Source organism: Sciurus vulgaris, assembly GCF_902686455.1.
Source record: "Sciurus vulgaris genome assembly, chromosome: 2".
Lineage (NCBI taxonomy): Eukaryota > Metazoa > Chordata > Mammalia > Rodentia > Sciuridae > Sciurus > Sciurus vulgaris.
The window spans coordinates 144,389,939-144,409,537 of NC_136462.1; the positions used below are offsets into that span (position 1 = coordinate 144,389,939).

At 37.9% G+C, this 19,599-nt stretch overlaps 1 protein-coding gene across 15 annotated transcripts in view; it reads left to right on the top strand.

Annotated features, from left to right (window-relative positions):
* The window catches only part of AKAP13 (A-kinase anchoring protein 13), a gene marked incomplete at its 5' end in the record, with an annotated part of 340,854 nt that overhangs the window by 311,839 nt on the left and 9,416 nt on the right, over positions 1-19,599 (top strand). For 12 of the 15 annotated variants that reach the window (XM_079127358.1, XM_079127350.1, XM_079127360.1 and 9 more), the window contains 11 exons: positions 3,640-3,775; positions 5,171-5,283; positions 5,974-6,126; positions 6,944-7,194; positions 9,631-9,756; positions 9,871-9,988; positions 10,717-10,965; positions 13,850-13,926; positions 14,504-14,685; positions 14,812-14,894; positions 17,353-17,547. In XM_079127358.1, the coding sequence (XP_078983484.1) occupies positions 3,640-3,775; positions 5,171-5,283; positions 5,974-6,126; positions 6,944-7,194; positions 9,631-9,756; positions 9,871-9,988; positions 10,717-10,965; positions 13,850-13,926; positions 14,504-14,685; positions 14,812-14,894; positions 17,353-17,547 (1,683 nt within the window). The remainder of the gene's footprint in view (positions 1-3,639; positions 3,776-5,170; positions 5,284-5,973; positions 6,127-6,943; positions 7,195-9,630; positions 9,757-9,870; positions 9,989-10,716; positions 10,966-13,849; positions 13,927-14,503; positions 14,686-14,811; positions 14,895-17,352; positions 17,548-19,599) is intronic. The other 3 variants (XM_079127359.1, XM_079127363.1, XM_079127357.1) reach the window with 2 other exon arrangements.

A 19,599-nucleotide genomic window follows, 5' to 3' on the forward strand; every position in this document is an offset into this window, starting at 1 on the left:
CACTACTGTTGTAGTTTTCATTTATTATTTCTAATCAGGATTTGAATACCTATTTTTGTGGTGAATTAGAGAGGCTGCTGTCTATCCTGAAGATTCACTCACCAGTAGCTTTACATGACACCATTAAACCCCCTCTGAAGGTCTATGTAAACTGTGCAGTTATGTAAATCATTTTTTTCTCAAGTGTTACATATAATTGAGTGAATCACACTCTGCCATTCACGATCTTCACCAATCTATGAGGTTTCACTTTGATTTTACTTATTATTTTACCTTTTGTTCTCCATTCCCTGTCTCATTCCTACTATTATATATTTAATGTATGTCTTTCTAATCTGCCATATCTTTAGACATATGTATTTCAGGAAAAAAAATCTGTTGCTTTTGTGCATTAAATTTAAATTAGGTTAAAAAATTAAATTAGATAATGTGACTTACGCTTATACATTCTTATTTTTTATTATTTTTTTCTTTTTTCTCTCCCAGTACTGGAGCTTGAACCTAGGGTCATTTAACCACTGAGCTATATCCCCAACCCTTTTTTTTTTTTTTTTTTTTTAATGTTTTAAAATCGGGTCTTGCTAAGTTGCTGAGGTTAATCTCTAACTTGCAATTCTCCTGCCTCAGGCTTCTGAGTTGCTGGGATTATAGGCATGAGCCACCACACCTGGTTTATTCTTATTTTTCACTTAGTATCATTTTGAGACCATGCACGTTATTATAAGCTGTTATTTCAGACTGCTTGCATGATATTCTTTCATAGCATATATCACATATTAATTATTAATTCCCCCAAAGATAGGATATTTAAGTTGCTTCCAACTACTAACATAAATAAGCAGTAATGATTATCTTCTTAGTCAATTCTATGAGAACCTATGAGAGACTTTCCCAAGATAGTGTAGTTTCCAGGATCCATTAAACATGCACACTTTTGTGCCCTACCCAGATCTACGAATCAGAAATTCCAAGGTGGAGCCCAGTGATCTGTGTTTTAATAGGCCCTCTAGGTGATTTTGATTACCGTTCAAGCTTGAAAATCACTGCTCTGTGTCTTACTTTTCTAAGTACTTACAGGTAGCTCCAGAATGAGTACCAGTCTGTATTCCCATAGGAGAATGTGAATTTCCTTTAAACATATTGTCTGATTATTATCCATCTTTGGATAATAGTAGATGACTAGAAGAGGTGCTTTGCCAGACTGACGCCTACTTAAATCTGTGATCCAGCCCATTCCATGTGTCTTTTGCAAGTCTAATCTTAACTATCTTACTTTAAAGTTCCTGTTATGTGCAAGGTTCTTTATGTGTTAATTCTGACCCATACAAATTTTCATGTGTGTGTAGCTAGAGGTTGCCAATGTTAGATAAGTGTTGAACCGCCAAACTACATCCCCAGGCCACACACAGATATTTTTGTTTTTACTCCACTGAGGCATTATACAGGTTGAGAGTATAGATTATGAATTCCGGTTATATGAATTTGAAACCCAGCAAACTACTGATTAGCTGTGTAACCTTAAATGCTGCTAAACTTCTCTGTGCCTCATTTTCCTCCTACGTAAAGGAGGTGATGATAGGTTTCATAGGGTGGTCAGGCTACCCGCCTGACTGATAAACAAGAACATACCAATAGGCTCAGTAGTAGAGCACTTTCCAGGCATGCCTAAGGCCCTGAGTTCAATCCCCAGTGCCATCAAAGAGAAAAAGAAAAAAATATCAGATCTGTAAAGCACATAGTATTAATAAGCACTCCATAAGTTTTACTGCAACCATCATTACAAATAACAGATTCAGAGATATTAAGTGACTTTCCTGGGTGGACTATGGATTACTTTCAACCAAAGAAAGGCTGTTATTTTCATCCTCTTATACCACTTTTTAGATGCAAGTTGTTCTTTATTAATTTTAGAGCTTTATATAACATTCTGCTTCTTCAGCCTTTTCATTGGTCCCTTACCTACATCTTCTACTTATTTCCTCCTCTACTTTTCTTTTTGCATTAATCATGATTTCTGCCTTCATTCATATAGTTCTCAGAATATCCCCCTCCTTCTGATCTATCTACATTCTTCAAGAACTAGTGTTTTGTTTTTTGTTTTTTGTTTTTTGTTTTTTCTTTTTTCAGATTTTGTCTGCTCCCTGAACTCCCTTCTGAAGCACTTGGAGTTGCTCCAGACTTGATATTTGAGCATGTTCTCTTTTCCCCACTGTTTGCTCTTGCCCTCTAGAGTGCAGTCGGCTACACTCCTTGGGACTCCTGTAGCAATGTCTGGTTGTGATGCAGTGTGTCATGTTCCTAGTGTTTTGTTATATATTACCTTTGTCTAAATATAATTTGAATTAGAAATGAATGCTTATTTTAACATTTATTAAGTTAAAAAAAAAAATCCTGAAATACTGTCAAGGAAATAGTCCTACCTATGTGCCAGTGTGACCACTTGAGCAAATTAAAGCTCTAGTTTCCTCTTTGGTCATGTTGAAGAGAAGTATGTAGTAGGAGGACCAATTAGCTAAGTGACATTAAACAAGTATTATGTTTTCTTTATCTGTAAATTAAAGGAATCAGTCAGAATCTATGCTCTCAAATGATGAGCTGAAGAATTTCTTGAAAAGCCTATAAAATACGTAGACTCTCAAGTCCCCACCCTAGAGTACAGCACGGGCTCGAAATTTCATATCTAATAAGCACTTCAGATGTTTCATGGTATGATCCAAAGAACACTGGTCTCAGTTACCTCTGAGGTTGCTTTTACTCTCAATGTTATGTCAACCTTATTTTTATTTTAAATTTTGAAATATATAATATTTTCACGTGATTCCTTATCCTCATTGCTTAGTTTCTATCCCACACCACAGGTAACCAATCTTAGTTTTTCATTCATCTTCTCAGAGTTAACCTTTTTAATGTAAATACTAACTCAGATTCTTAATTTCCCTTTTTTTTAAAGTATAAAAGGTAGCCTGTTATGTTTTGCATCTTGATTTCTCCCACCCACTTCTGCCTACTACATCTTGGGGATGTGTCAGTACATGAAGAATATTCTTGTTTTGTTAAGCCGCATAATATTCTAATCTATGATGTATACTATAATTTACTAACCAATTTTAGGGTGCTCATTGGTATCATTTCCAGTCTTTTGCTTTAATCAACAATGCTTCATTGAATAACCTTGGACACATATCCTTTCAAACATACACAAGTATATCTTGTAGACTAAACATATTCTGAAGGTGAAATTACTAGCCAGGTGTGGTTGTGCACACCTGTAATCCCAGCAACTCAGCTGAGGAAGGAGGATAACAAGTTCAAGGCCAACATGAGCTGCTTAGCAATACCCTGTCTCAAAATAAAAATTGAAAGAACTGAGGATGCATTTCAGTGATAGAGCACCCTGGGTTCAATCCCCAGTACTGAGAAAAAAGGAAAAAAAGTGAAATTACTAGATCAAAGAATATAAGCACTTACAATTCCAGTAGTTACATCCAAACTATCCTCCATAGTTTTTGTAGCAATTTTATCCTCCAAGGACAAATCTACTTTAAAGTATTTTGCTTCTGTTTGGCATTTGTCAAATGAATCAGTACTAAGTGGGCATATGTAGATGATGGTTCAGTTGTGTCCTCTCTTCCTCTGCAGCCTCACAGCCCAAGGAGCGCCCTCGATCTGCAGTTCTCTTGGCTGATGAAACCACTGCTCCTCCAATGTTTGCCAACAGACGGTCCCAGCAGAGTGTCTCACTCTCCAAAAGTGTCTCCATTCAGAACATTACGGGGTAAGTAGGTTTAAAGATAACTCAATTAACATGTAGGTGACAAGAGCATAATACGTGATTTGACGAAAGATTCTTCTTTTAGAAACAGTTGTATAAAATGATGGGTTGGTGCACAGTTGGGTGCTACAGATGAGGAGAATGGGGATTATACTTATGATGCACTGTCATGACTGCCATTTTGTGACAGGGATCTTTAAACACCACTGTCAGACCAGGTTACTGTCGTATTTGTATATGATCAGCCCCACTTTTAAAGAATACAAATTCTGAAGGATGACTTTTAGATCAAATAAGAAGGAATAGGGAAAAAAGATGATTTAATTATGAATTTTCGTTTGAAGCCACTTATATGTTCAAATGTCACACTTTTATATTTCCAAGATGAACTCGTTCTTTAGTTTCTTTTTAAATCATTTTTCCATCCTTGCCTCTAAGTCAGTTTTATGGAGGTAAATTGTGGTCCAGTTATTTCCATTAAGTTACCAGTCACTCATTTGCGCTGAGTTCTTTTTGTGGTCTCCTAAAAAATTGCTGTGACTACTGACTGTTCAGGCATTGGCTGTCTGGTTAGCATAGGGCTGATTATGATGTTGTTGGCTGGTTTGGGTAAAATGCCTGCTTGACTATCAAGTAATTATAAGTCATCTCAAATGTAGGACTCAAAACATCTCTTGCATGTGTCTTAACCTAGGTTGGGGGGAAATTCTTAACGAAAGGATGCAAAATTTCGTGGTGTCTGTATTTCCTAACCTGTGTGCTACTAATGGTTCCTCCTCTTAAAAAAAAATTTTTTTTCAGGTATTTTGTTTTTTGTTTCATTTGTCCTTGTGGTCTCATTATCTCCACAAGTCTTCTTTTCAAAAGATGTAATGTTATAAGAGTTGGTTTGCATTGTGACTTGAAAAGTTGGTTTAAAACAAAATTAAAGTTCTAAATGATCGTTACTTGATTTTGTGTTATGCAGTACATTTATTGAGTACTTACTATGTAAACTGGCGAGTTAGATGGAGAAAATACCCAAAATATAGTTTAAGTCTATAGTTATTTAGGGAAGAGGAGGAAAACCAAAGTAGAGTGGTTAGGCATTAAGTTTTAAATAGTGAAATTTTTTTGTACATATAATGTGTACATGATATGAGTGAAGAAAGTTTACTTTGCTGCTTAAAAAAAAAAAAGTCTCAAAGAGTTGAAAAGGTTTGCATTTGCAATGCTATTATATGCTACCAAACTTTAAGAATAGTGTCGTCACTGTGTGCCTGGTGTAAGTAATTGGTCTTCAGTCATTGTGGAACTTCTAGTCAGCTATCATTTTAGAATTTTTCAGGTACTCTTTTAAGTGTGTGAACACTGCTTATCAGTATGTATTTGACAGAATGTACTTCTTTTTGTCCCCAGAGTTGGCAATGATGAGAACATGTCTAACACCTGGAAATTCCTATCTCATTCAACGGACTCACTCAATAAGATCAGCAAGGTCAATGAGTCAACAGAATCACTTACTGATGAGGGTAAGAAGAAGTTATGGCCTGTATTATATGCCTCTGTAGAGATTGCTGTTTCCTAGAACACTAGTGTTAACAGTGCTTACCTCTTCAAAGCTTCTGTGAAGCTTCTCTAAATTGTCTGTAAAGCATCAAATACATTAAAATGAATTGGTAATCACAAACCAGTTGTTAGTTGTGCCATTGACTTTTAATGTGGGCATACCCTTGTGTGGAGATGCCTTTTATTCCCTATTCTTTTGTGTACTATTGGTTCTAGCTCTTTTGGCATGACTGTAAGCCTACTCTCTTAAACCTGTAAAGGTAGCAGATCCCTTCCAGTTACTGTTTCATGTAGGAATCATCTCTTATTCATATGTTTAATTTATGTCTTCTCTTTCTTAACCAGTCTTGAATGTAAAGCCTATCACTCCCAAACAGGGAACCAGGATATGCTCTTCATAAAGAACCCCTGTGTTAATGCAGAGTTTTTTTTTTTTTTTTTCCTTAAGGAATCATTTATCAGACTGGGAACATAGCTCACTATGTAGAGTTTGTGCCTCACATGCACAAGGCCCTGGGTTCAATCCCCAGCACCAAAAAAGAAAGAAAGAAAGGAAGAAAGAAAGAATTTATCAACTTAAGGAGTGTCCAGCCTAGGCCTTTTAGAGGTCACAGACTCAAGATACTGATACTGATTTTTTTTGATATTTTGAGGAGTAGGTACAGATATGAATGAAGGACAGCTAATGGGAGACTTTGAGATTGATTCCAAACAACTAGAAGCAGAGTCCTGGAGTCGGATAGTGGATGGCAAATTTCTGAAACAGCAAAAGAAAGATGTGGTCAAACGGCAAGAAGTGATTTATGGTGAGATTCTTCATTTGCTCTGCTTACATTGGATTTGCATTGTCCAACATTTTTAAACTGGTGATTTGATAGGCTGTGGAAAAATCAACTTTTGATCTTTAATATTTTAAAGATTTTCTTTGAAAACTTTGAGGTACCCAAACAAGTTCTTATTTGTAACCTTTTCTTCCTTTGCCCTATTCTCTTTCTTTTTCATTCTCTTGAGTGTTTCATTTATATATGAGTTCTCAGTTGCACAGAGGTCCTACAAAGAGATATCTTATGAAAGTACAGTTTTGAGCCCGGTGTGGTGGTGCATGCCTGTAATCCCAGTAGCTTAGGAAGCTGAGGCAGGAGAGTAACAAGTTCAAATCCAGCCGTAGCAACTTAGTGAGGCCCTGAGCAACTTAGCAAGACCCTGTCTCAAAATAAAAATTAAGGAGGTCTGGGGAGGTGGCTCAGTGGTAAAGTGCCCCTGGGTTCAGTTCCCAGTGCCAAAAATAAAAAAAGAAAAAGTACAGTTTGGTTCCTCAGCTACACTAGTCAGTAGATGAACTGTAATTCATTTATAGGGAACAGAAACAGTCATTTATGAGAGATGCTGAATCCAGTGAAGAGCACTTGGTAATCAGTACGTAAGTATACATGTCATCAGAAAATAGTGTTGGATAATGTGAAAAGATGAGAATACCTTAGGGAAAAAACAGATTTTGAGCCAGTTTTAAAATTTAAATTGAATGCTAAACTAACCTTATGACTGTAGCTGCAGATCTTTGAAGGGCAATGCTTGTTTCAAAAAGAAAAAAAAAAAATCCTTGATTTCTGTCCTCCTTCCCAGAGTTGATGCAGACAGAGTTCCATCACATCCGCACACTCAAGATCATGAGTGATGTGTACAGCCGGGGCATGATGACAGATCTGCTCTTTGAGCAGCAGATGGTGGAAAAGCTGTTCCCCTGTTTGGATGAGCTGATTGGTATCCATAGCCAGTTTTTTCAGAGGATTCTGGAGCGGAAGAAGGAATCTGTGGTAGATAAAAGTGAAAAGAACTTTCTTATCAAGAGGATAGGGGATGTGCTTGTACATCAGGTGAGCCACGGGAAGGGTCTTGGGTTCTTCTCACTTGTTGTGAGGGGGAGAAGTGAAGTCTTAGAGTTCAGGAGCCATGCATTCACATCTCAGCTCTACCTTTTACCTGTGTAAGCTTAAGGAAGTTAGTTAATCTCTCTGAACCTTGATTCCCTTTTCTTTAAAATAAGAACAATAGGGTTTCTCTGCTTATGCTGTTTTAGAAAGTTCAAGGGAGTGTGGTGTTTGTGTGTCTACCTATACAAAGTACATAACATATGGTAGATACACAGTGAAAAAAAAAACGCTAGAAATCAAAGAATACTTGTTGGAAATCTTTAGCTTTGCTCTGTGGCTTAAATCAGAAGAATCTCATTTACTAAAAAGCAGCTGAACATAGAAAATTGAACAAGAGACTGTGAAATACTAAAATATGTATTGTTGATATCATTATCGTAGTGTGGTATGGCTTCAGTCTCACTCTAAGAAAATTTATCTAAAAATTATTTTGACATTTACAGATGTGTTTGTCATAGGCAGCAATTACTGGTTTCTTTTTGAAAATTTTCTTGAAAAAAAAAATGGTTAGTAAAACTTACAGGTGTAGCACACACACAAATTAATATTTTTTCCCCCAGCAAATCTCTGCTTTTGTGCAGGTACAGAGACGATTGCTGGAACATTTGTCTGAGAATTAGAAATTTTGTCCTTTCCTTGTATTATTGAACCCATCCCACTCACTTCATTAAGTTATTAGTATATTCATTCATTCTTCAAGTATTTACTGAGCATCTAGTAAATACGCAGATAAATATGACTTGGACCTCTGCCTCAGGGAACTGCTGGTCTAGAAATAAAAATAGGCATGTTGTGAAATAAATGAAAATCTGGTATGGCAAATTCGCATATTGAATAGGGCATCCACAACGGAGCCTTCCAGTCATTTTCCATTCCATTCTGTCTCACCTCTCTACCTTTAGGAACTGTAACAGGCACTTCACAACCTTGACTTTTATTATCTTTTGTAGCTCCTTACATTTGTATGCATCCTCTAGTAAAGATCATTGACCCTGGGATTTAAACCACAGTCCTGGCATCTTATTTGTCCTGTGCACGAATGCTAGAATTGATTTTTCAGGGCACTTTAGGGTATTAGTGAATAACAATCTTTCTGCCTTGGTTTCTCCTTTGGAAGTGGGAAAAGGAAGAACTACCCTGAGCCCTTTTCAGATTTTTTTTGGTAAATGTGTGATACGTCTGGAGATTTTTAGTGCATGGAAATCAGTGCTTAGCATGGATTAGGTAGACTCCATACAAAAACTCATCAATTTACCCCAAGGTGAACATATCTTCAGATGAACCTATGAGATTGCACACATTTGGGAATTATTTAAGGGCCATGCAGTTTTATTAGAACTGCTTACCTGAAGTAAGTGGGATAATCAGATCCCCTAGATAAAAGAGGCCATTTCTGAAGTCTGACTTGTGTGTATGATATGGTAGCTGAACCAAAACCTTATAAAAAGGACCTTTTTATTTTGCTTATTAACTCGTGTATCTTTTGTAGTGGTGCTGGGGATCAAACCCAGGGTCTTACACATATGAAGCAAGTACTCTATCACTGAGCTACATCCCCAGCTCATTAAGGTCAAAATTTTAAAACTATCTCGGGAAGAAAAACCCAGCCCCTATCTTAATAAGATCAAAGTTTTAAGACATGAAAATGTATTTTTAAGTCAGGAAACTATAAATTTTATTGAAATAAAATTCTTGTTCTATAATAATCCACCCATTTAAAATGTGCAGTTAAATGGTTTTTAGTATATTTACAACCATCAACACAGTGAATTTTAAAACATTTTCATCACTCTAAAAAGAAACCCCATACTCACTGGTAGTTGCCCTCCATTCTCTTTCACATAAAAATGTCAAATTGCCCTAGTCCTAGGCAACTGCTAGGACTAGGAAGTAAGAAAATTCTCTTACCTCTTCTGGATGGTAAAACAACATGTGGTCCTTTGTGAATGGATTTTTTCACTTGGCATAATGTTTTCAAGATTCTTTAGAATTGTAGCATGTAATGATGATACTTGATGTTGCTTTTTATGATTTTGCTGTTTATGACTGAATGATACCTATTATATGGATATCATGTTTTATTTATCCATTTATCTATTGATGGACGTTCTTCTTACTATTTTGAATAATGTTGCTGTGAACATTTGTGTGTAAGTTTTTATTTCTCTTGGGTGTGCACTTGGGAGTGGAAGTGCTAGGTCACAAGAGCGACCTTTAATGGAGTGCCAAACCATGTTCCAGAGCTGCTGCCAATTTAATCTTTAAGGGGAATTTATGAGAAAGCATTCTCATAAATTCTATTCTTACAAATAGACTGGAAACTTTTTACAGGATGATCCCCTGAGATAGAGCATAACCATTATTCTCTTTCCTTTGCAGTTTTCGGGTGAGAATGCAGAACGCCTAAAGAGGACATATGGCAAGTTTTGTGGGCAGCACAACCAGTCCGTAAATTACTTCAAAGATCTTTATACAAAGGATAAGCGTTTTCAGGCCTTTGTAAAGGTACTGATGTGAAACATGAAAATTCCCGTTGTTGTCTAGTAATACATCACTTGTCAGTTTTAGCTTAGTCTTCCTTGTGTAGTAGTTCCTAACAGTTTGTTTACTCCCTTGCAGAAGAAGATGAGCAGCTCAGTGGTAAGGAGACTTGGAATCCCAGAGTGCATATTACTTGTAACCCAGCGGATCACCAAGTACCCAGTTTTATTCCAAAGAATATTGCAATGTACCAAAGGTGAGTCTCCTTTTTAACTCGGTTTTATGTGCTAGTGGACTATTGACTAAAGTGTATCCAGTAGCACTAGAGACCACTATAGAAAATTGTTTCACATTCCAGTATATCTAAAAGAGAGCTTGTGTTTTATCTTGAAAGCAGTTTTCTTTAGTGAAAACTTGGAATGTTATATCACCAGACTTAGGGTAGATGATTGCAAGAAGGAAAGGGAGCACTTATTGATTCCATGAGGAGTTCAGTACCCTGAGCAGCTGATTTCCCTGATCACTACACTGGCAGACAATTCCACCAGTTCTTCCCATGAGTGGTAGAACTGCTGCTCTTTATCATTTCATCAGTGCATGCTGGTTTCTCTTCTTAGCTAATCCTTCTCCAAGGCAGTTACATTAAAGATTACAAGGTAGCTGTGTTTGTTAAAGATTTGGTAAAATAAAGAAATAAATAACTTATTGCTCTTCCCTAACCCTCCCTCCCTAAAAATGTTTGTTTTCCTTTACTTTGAACAGAGCTATAACTTCAAATTATATCATTGAGAACCACTAACCTTCTTTAGTATTAGACTTAAGAATGTAAGAGAGAGGTATGTGACCTCTGGCGTGGTGTCTGTGCTATGAAAGCATAACCACAGAGGGTAAATGATGATGTGGAACAAGAAGGCAGGACCCTCTCCCCTTGTACTGTAGTCTGAAAGGAAATCATTAAAAGCAGAATTATTATTTCCTCCAAAGACAATGAAGCAGAGCAGGAAGACCTAACTCAGTCCTTGAGCCTGGTGAAGGATGTAATTGGAGCTGTAGACAGCAAAGTGGCAAGTTACGAAAAGAAAGTGCGACTCAATGAGATTTATACAAAGACAGATAGCAAGTCAATCATGAGGATGAAGAGCGGTCAAATGTTTGCCAAGGAGGATTTGAAGCGGAAGAAGCTGGTACGAGATGGAAGTGTGTTTCTGAAGAGTGCTGCTGGAAGGTTGAAAGGTAAGCGGCAGCTTACTTGTATCTGAGTCTGTGTGCCTGAGGAGAAAAGGCAAAATCCAAGTGCTTTTGTTGGAAATTCACCACAGGTTCGTTTTTCCGGTGGAGCCCATGTCCACACATGACTGAGGAGCAACAGTCATTTGTGATTTTAGATTAAAAAAAATGGTTGGAAATAGCTTGCAAAAATCATATAAAATAAAATTAAGTCAATAAGGAAATGATGCAGTGAAGGAAAATGGAAAATAAGATTTTAAAAAACAAAGGACAAAATTAAAAATTAAAACAAATGTGCCAGCAGTTAAGGAAGATGCATTCGATTATGAGAGAGTGGTGGCCAATGTGGGATTGGGGCCTGTGAGGAAACAGTTGCAAGGCGGGTAGACTCAGTCAGGGATAGTTCATAGCATCTATGAATCTGTGAGATTGAAAACACAGCACTTGTTCCCAAGAGGTAATAGAGGGACTTGCAGCTTGAGAGATCTTAGAGAAAGGTAAGTTTAACTCGCATCAACTAGAAATGTGTTCTCTCATCTCTGAGATATAATAATGTAGGTACTGCCATCAGAATACCCAGGAGTCCTTAGCATAGTCCATGCTTGGAACAGTACTACAGAAGCCCCAGGCGTTCAACTGTTTTCAACCATGAATAAAGCTGGGATCAAAACAAAACCACTTGGAAAGAAATACTTGCTTTCCAATGTGATAAGTGCTGGAATGGAGAGAAAGGAGTGAGTAGCACTAGAGCCATTCGTGGGAAGAGCAAGTGTGGAAACATGGAGTTAGAAAGGTAGACAGCTGGGGCCCTCAGATTGCACAATGAGTGACAGAGAAGAATGGAAAATAGGGCTGAAAAAACTGCTGGGGCTGCACCGTATTCAGCACACTCCAGACTGAGGCATCAACAGTGGTTACTTCGACACGCGTGGGTTGGATGGGTGCACAGTTGGGGGGGGGTGTTAAACAGAAAAGGGATACGTCAGACACTTTTTAGCACAGTGACTAGATGGAGTGTAGAGTTAAGTGTGAAGCGAGACTGGTGATGGATGCATCAGAGACAGTTGTGATTCAGGGAAGCGCTCATCCAGGCTTGCCCTGCAGTGGAGGGCACGTAACAGAAGGATAGGATAATCACAGAGAAAAGAAACGTCTCTTGTGCCACCAGCAGCTGTGCATTTCACTGTTCTGCGATGTACTTGATGACGCTGCTCCCTTCCAGCCCTAATGCCTGAGATAATTCTAAGAGCCCTGCCTCAGGACTCCCTTCCACTCTAGCGCTGAGGCTATCTTCCGAGCAGGCTGACATTTTAGAAGTACCTGCACTCTCTTGTAAGGGCCTAAATTTCCTAGAGCTGCTGCTGCCTGGAACTAGCAGTTTATTCTTTCCTTTGCACAGCAGTTTATTTATTCATTCCAAAAGTAAAAACTAATAGATTCCAGCTGTTGGAATAAACTTGTGGTCAGGCCAGTGGCATAAAGGATAGATTTTCTGACTTGAAACGCTTCTGTTGGAGATAGGAGCTGGTGTTTAGTCATTTTCACCCCCAAGTGAACTTGTGCCAAGAACAGTCAGTACTGTGTTGAATACCTTTTGAAAAAGGTGAGATTGTTTTTCTCTGGTATGGATTGGTCCATACCAATCATATAAACTTTAAGATTCAACAAAATTGAGACTTGTAGATGGATTTTTTTTTTTGCAAACACCTGAGTTATTTAAAATTAAACTTGAAACTTATAAACCTAATTATAGTTTATGTCAAATTATTATAGAGTAAGTTGAAAAATTACATATCCCTAAGAATCAGACATCCTTTCTTCTGTTCTTCATGACTTTGCAGTGAATTTCACAGAAAGGGGATTCTGGTGTGGTAGAAGTTTAAGAAAAGACCAAGAGGGAGCTGCATAAATCATTTCCATCCTTTTCCCAAGGAATCATAGGCTCCACTTTCCACCATGAAGATATATGTAGGGGCCAGCCTGTGAACTCTTCAGTAGATTGCTCAGAGATGTCAAACTGTCCTTAAGGGAGTAATGAGAAAATGTCACTTTGTACTCCTAGAGGATTACTCAGAGCAAGAGTTTGTGGAATTTGGGGAGTTGTTTTGTTTTTCTGTGTTTGTTTTAATTCTTGCAGCCAGTTAGAGATGTTAATCTGCTTTTGGTATTGGTTTGGGAATGGAGATGCTGCAAATGAAAGCCAGGGCCTCACGTGAGCTAAGCATGCTCTGAACCACTGAGCTACACCCTCAGCCTCTTCATATATGTTTTGATAGAAAGGATGAGAAAGCTGTTCTCATGAAGATGTCGAAGTGGGACTACTGCCTAGGGGAGCTGGGTAAAGACCTCTGTATTCACTTGTACTTTTGAGACAAGCATGTCTGTGGAAGCCATTCTTGTTCTTTTTGGGACACAAAAGAAGTCTACTTTTTGTTAGACTTAGAGATTTCTATGTATCACTTTTGGGCAGCTTTCATGACTGTAATCAGAAATTGAGAAAGATTATATCCTGAGTATTTTGTGGAACATGTTGGTCTAGGTTACTGTTTAACATCTGTTGAAATCAAAATTTAAAATTTCATTCTTAAAAGTATTCTTAAAATCTCACCCTGTAGAATATATATCTTTTCAGGACTGAGTAAACTTTTCCAAAATAAGGCTTTGGTGATAAACCCTATTTTAAAATGCCTTTAGAAATCTAGTGACCAGGACTAGTCCTACAGAACTGTAAAACTGTTGCATGGAGAAGGAATGTTATCTCAGACCATAGTTTACCCTTGTTGGGGTGTGTGAAACTCCTTCAGTAAAAACCCTCTGACTCTGGTTAACTGTTCAGTAGTTAGTAACTAGTAGTCATTGTTCTCCCTTTTTCTCCATTTCTGCTTTCCAGAGGTCCAAGCCGTTCTTCTCACTGATATTTTAGTTTTCCTTCAAGAAAAAGACCAGAAATACATCTTTGCGTCATTGGTAAGCTAAATTGTAACTCTCTTCTGCCTGGAATTAATAGTATTCAAAAAAGCTTAGTTAGGTGTGGAGTGTAAACACTAACTTATGACTTCACACTCTCTGAAAATTAAATTGGCTGAGTATAAATTCCTCAGAGTGCTCACATATCATCATGATTTTCTGTTATTCTTCCCACTGCCAAAATTATTTTTCTGTTTCTTCATAGTCCTTTTTATTGCCCAGGACATTTGATGATTTGAATAGACATCTGTCACTGAAGTGTTTCTCACATATTTGACCTCATTAGTGGCGGTCACGTGTGATATATCTTTGGGGAACCTGGAAAGAGTCATCATGTGACAAGCATGACTAGAAGCTTTATAGCTGTAAATTACCATCTCCTTTTAAAGGAAATCTTTTTCTTTTTGTTAAAATTTAAATGAAATAGTAAGATATTTATCCTTATCCTAAAACTGCCATTATTCTTTTAATCCGTATGCGTTTAAAATAGCATCTGGTCTTACCTTAGATCAGAGTTGTTCTTAAGACATAGAACATTGTTTACATTTCTTATATTTGCCCCTCTCCCCTTTCCTAGGACCAGAAATCAACAGTGATCTCCCTAAAGAAGCTGATTGTAAGAGAAGTGGCACATGAGGAGAAAGGTCTATTTCTGATCAGTATGGGGGTAAAAGATCCAGAGATGGTGGAGGTCCATGCCAGCTCCAAAGAGGAACGGAACAACTGGATTCAGATCATTCAGGACACAATCAACACACTGTAAGTGAAACACCAGGACCCACCCTTCCTAGACCTCCTAATACTTCTGTGTGATTTCATAATAGACCAAGTAATTGACACCTTAGGAATTTTTAGTTTTGTCTTGTTTTGTTTTGGTTTTATTAGGAACAGAGATGAAGATGAAGGAATTCCTAGTGAGAATGAGGAAGAAAAGAAAATGTTGGATACCAAAGCCCGGGAGTTAAAAGGTAACTGTTGGAAGTGGTCTGAGGCCTTTGTCTGTGGAATGTCTATGGTTGCAGAAGACTGGTAGTGGTTTCCAGAGGTACCGACTGCTCCTCAACTCCAGAGCTGTCTCCTCAGACCTTGTGAACAAGAAGTGAATAGTTCTTAACAAAAGAGTCCTGGCAAAGAATGGCTGTAAAAATGGTCCAATATTAGATCAAGAGAATGTTAATTTTCTTTTCAGCCTTAGTATTCCTGGGTCCTCGTGATATTCTTTGTGTTAATCACAGACAATCTGACAAATTTCATGGTCACATCTAAGATTAAAACAAGGGAAGAAAGGTATTTGAGGAAAATAATTCTGTTAATCTGTTTTAATTTTCCTGCCAGTCCCTGGCTTTCTCAGTCATCCATACATTTATAAATGAGTTGTGAGGTGGTTTGGGAAGAAAAGGATTTATTGATTATGTTTAACCACCGTTTGTCTACTTTTCTTATCAATACCCTACAAGATATTTTATTCCTCATTGTGCAGGTGAGATACTGAGGACCCCAAAATCCAAACAACCTAGAATCAAATGTGTAGCTGGTTGAGCCAACTTGTAATCCCTATTAGGATGAGATAAACAGAAGGGGCTGATACTCTTTCCCCCTTCACCTGGTTTATTGAATGATCCAAAGTAGACTGTGTTTTGAGTAGAAATCAGGCTGAGAGTCAAGTAAATGTAAGTGCCCAAGGAGTTTTTAATCCTTTAAGCTGTACATAGTGGGAGCATTCTGTTTCACTGAAGAAAAAAATAATGGACAGGTTTAGGCTGGAGTCAGTTTTATCAAATTTTTATCTTATATATCAGATGATTAGGAAGACAAGGATTAAATGTTCCTTCTACTAACATTTTTTAGGTACCTGGCTAGGTGTCCTACTAAACACTAGGGGAAGCTCACACCCTAACAAGGTAGACATAAGTGAACGACAGGCCACAAAGGGGTTTATGAGACCCATAGGCACGTGTTAAGTGTGGGAGATTTGCTCATCTGCCTCTGATTAAGTCCAGAGAAGCTGATGCTTGAGCTGCATCTGAAAAAAATTATCTCACCACATAATATTTTTGTGAAAAGGGACTTAATGAATCTGCCAAAGACAGACAATTTTGAGGTAACTGGAGGATCAGCTAATTGACAGAGGCTTAAGTTGGAAAGAACCAGGTCTTGAAAGGAAACAGGGCATTAATGATACAATTTAAAAAATAGTTTAACATGTGTTGGTACCCATTAAGACAATTGCTTGAGGGAATCAGGGAACCACTGTAGTAGATAGACCAGTTGGGAGACTCTTAGGTCAAGTTATGTAAGAAATGAGCTAGAAGGGAGGACTGATGTGAATAAGAAATAAGGTTATAAAACCTGGTCAGCTGGGTATGAATGATGGGACAGAATGAGGAGACAGAATCTCTCCCAGGATTCCAAATTGGATAACCTGGAGGATGGGGAGTGCTAAGGAGGAGGCCATAAGCTAAAGGAAAAAGGTAGAAGAGCAAGGTCAGAAAACAGATTGGTTTCGGACATGCTGAGAACAAGCCATCTCAATAGAGATGACCAATTGACAGTGGGGGCCCAGTGGTTTGACCCTGAAAAAGAGGGCAGGATTTGAGGTGCTTGTTGAGAATCATTAGCATGTAGGAGGCAGTTAAAACCATGGGAGTGAGATTCCCCTAGAGGAAAGAGTAAACAGTGTAGAAAGCAGCAGAGATTGGAATCATGGGAGGAATCCAGCTGTGCCACTCCATGGCAGATGGCAGATCCATAAAGTGCCCTGAGAAAGAGTGGTAGGAATAAATCTGATGTCTTTAAGTGAAAGAGAGAAATTGTTTCAAAAGGAAGGAGTAATCATCAATGTTGGAAAAGAGCTGAAACTTAATTAATGGATCTCTGGCTGGGTACAGTGGTGCACACCTTATAATCCCAGCTACTGGGGAGAGTGAGGCAGAAGGATCACAAATTCAAGGCCAGCCAGGGCAACTTGGTGAGATCCTGTCTCAAGATATAAAATAAAAAGATCTGAGGGAGTAACTCAGTGGCAGAGCACTTGCCTAGTATACTGGAGGCCCTAGGTTCAGTTGCCAGTACCACAAAAAAACGAAAGGATCTCTTTGAATTTAGTAATGAGAGCAGTTTACTGAGTGGTGGAGCCAAAGCAGGAGAGAAATGGATTGAGAAATAAAAAGCGGGGTAAGGGAACAGAAACAAAGTACAGACTTTTTTGATTAAATATGCCAGTGTTTGCCAAAAGACCCAAGGTGTTCTTCCAGGTAGTAGTTATAGAATAGAAACTTGATAATACTGCCTTCAAAATGAAAAGGGGTATAGGAAGCCATTTTCTATCTTGGCCTTTTCCATAAATTACCACAAGGTGGAGCTCATGTTTCAGTCATCTTGAAATTCTAAACAAATCACTGATAGTTTTCTCCATCCACCCTGCAGAACAACTTCAGCAGAAGGACCAACAGATCCTCCTCTTATTGGAAGAAAAGGAGATGATTTTCCGGGACATGACTGAGTGCAGCACTCCCTTGCCAGAGGATTGCTCCCCAACTCAAAGTCCTAGAACTCTCTTCCGCTCCAACACAGAGGAGGCTCTGAAAGGAGGACCTTTAATGAAAAGTGCAATAAATGAGGGTAATTAACATTCAGTATTGCCCTCTATTCAGCCTCCCCCAGGGTGGTTCACACATTGTTACTTACCAGTTTTTACTGTGTTATTGTAAAATAAAGCACCAATATAGGAAATTACTCAAACACTTGGCTCAATTATCACTTGAGCATCCTTATAACCAGGTCGAGAAATAAAATGTAACCCTAAAAGCCCCTCCAGGTACCCTGTCCCCATCACACCTCCCTCCTTCCAAAAGGAGTAGAAATTTCCACCTGTATTAGTAATCACTCACTCACACACTGTCCCCTTTTGTATGTAGACTGTCTTTGAAACATATGAACTATTTGAACTAAAGGTGACTGTTATTCATACTTCAGTTCTGCCCTCTTTTTCCTTCAAATTCACAACTGAGTTCAGAGGCTTAATTACTCAGACTTGATCCCTTTGGCAAGCTGTATTTTTATAGTGTTGCATTCTTTATTGGGAGACATCAAATATGTAGTTGACTCCCCTTTTTTGTTGTTTTTTAGGGGAGGGTGGTAACATAGGAAAAGCAGGATAAATCCTTGGGAATCTTTTTTCCTCCCTTTATTTACCAGTTTTCAAGATAGTAAATGGGATTATGCTCATCTTCTGAAGGGAGGATCCATACTTTTTTTTCCTTATTATTATTCTGGGACTAGGATGTAGCTCAGTGGGGGACCCTATGCATTACATGAAAAAGGGGCCCTAAATTCAATCAAAAATTAATAAAATAAAATGTGGTGGATTCATGGTTTTAAACGTATTCATTGAGTTCCAAGTCATTGCAGTTCTCTACTTCATTTAAAGCTCAGAGTGTCTTGTCTTTGCCAGTGAGCATCTCTTTGTTCGACTTTGAGTTATGTAGCATGACCATAGTAGTCTGAGAGCTTTTTTTTGTATCTGGTAGAGTAAGATGTTCCAGACTCATCTTGATTGTTTTCTGTCCCAGATAGGGAATCAACCATTTTTCCAAGAACTCTGAATTCTTTTAGTGCAAAATAATGTTTTAAAACCATAATCTGGGCACTGGGGATGGTCATTGCTACTTGGTATTTCATTGTTACTAGCTTGGGCTTTTTTTAGTGAACAAAGTTGGATAAATATATTTATATGAATTATATGTTGATATAGCTAATCAAATTGTGAAGTATAGGGATTTTTTAACCTATTTTCTTATATTACATCTCTATATCCTTTCTTCCACATTATGAATCTTCATTCTCAAGGATGCATCATAGAATTAGAATGTCCTGTATTTACTTACTGTCTTTATTCTTCTTTAATACACACAACAGTGTCAGAATAATAATACTGGTACTCTTACTACCAAATAAAATTTTTGTATATTAACCCCATTCTCCCTTTGTATTTAAGTAGGTGTTCTGTGTCTTTACTGTCAGCTTATAATCATTTATACTGTGCTTTCCTCTCATACCCTTGTTCTACAACTCATAAAATTAAAGCTCACCACCAGTCCTTAGGTCACTGTCCCTCTAGTCATTGTGGCTGTCTGAAACCTATCTCTAGCAGATGCTTTAGGAAAGCCTGAGTTCGTGCATGTGGATAATCACTTGTGCGTTTTGTACTTGAAAATCTCTTCTGCTGGATGTAAAATCCTTGGCCTATTTTTTCTTCTCCTGGATGTATTCATTTTCTCAAATGTTTCTTTGTTTGATATCCCCATGTGGGTCACTTGCCTAGATGCCCAAAGGATTTCTTTTGAAGTACAAGTAGTTATACTAGACTGCCTTGGTGGTGGTGGTTCTGGTTGAGTGTCTGTTTTGATATGGTTTCACAGGTTTCAGAAGACCACTCCTGAATCACAAACTTCAGTGGTCTCCCTGTTCCCTGGCTGGAATTTCTTCTTCAGGAACTGCATTTGCCCATGTTGATGATCCATCTTTGCCTGTTTTCAGTATTCATTACTTGACTTTTAATACTTTTTATCTTTTTGTCTTTTTAATGTTTATTCCTTTTCTCACCTATTGAGCTATTTTTTGTTGGTTCTATTGGCTCTTGTAGTCTAGTTTACAATTCTGTAATTTTTTTCT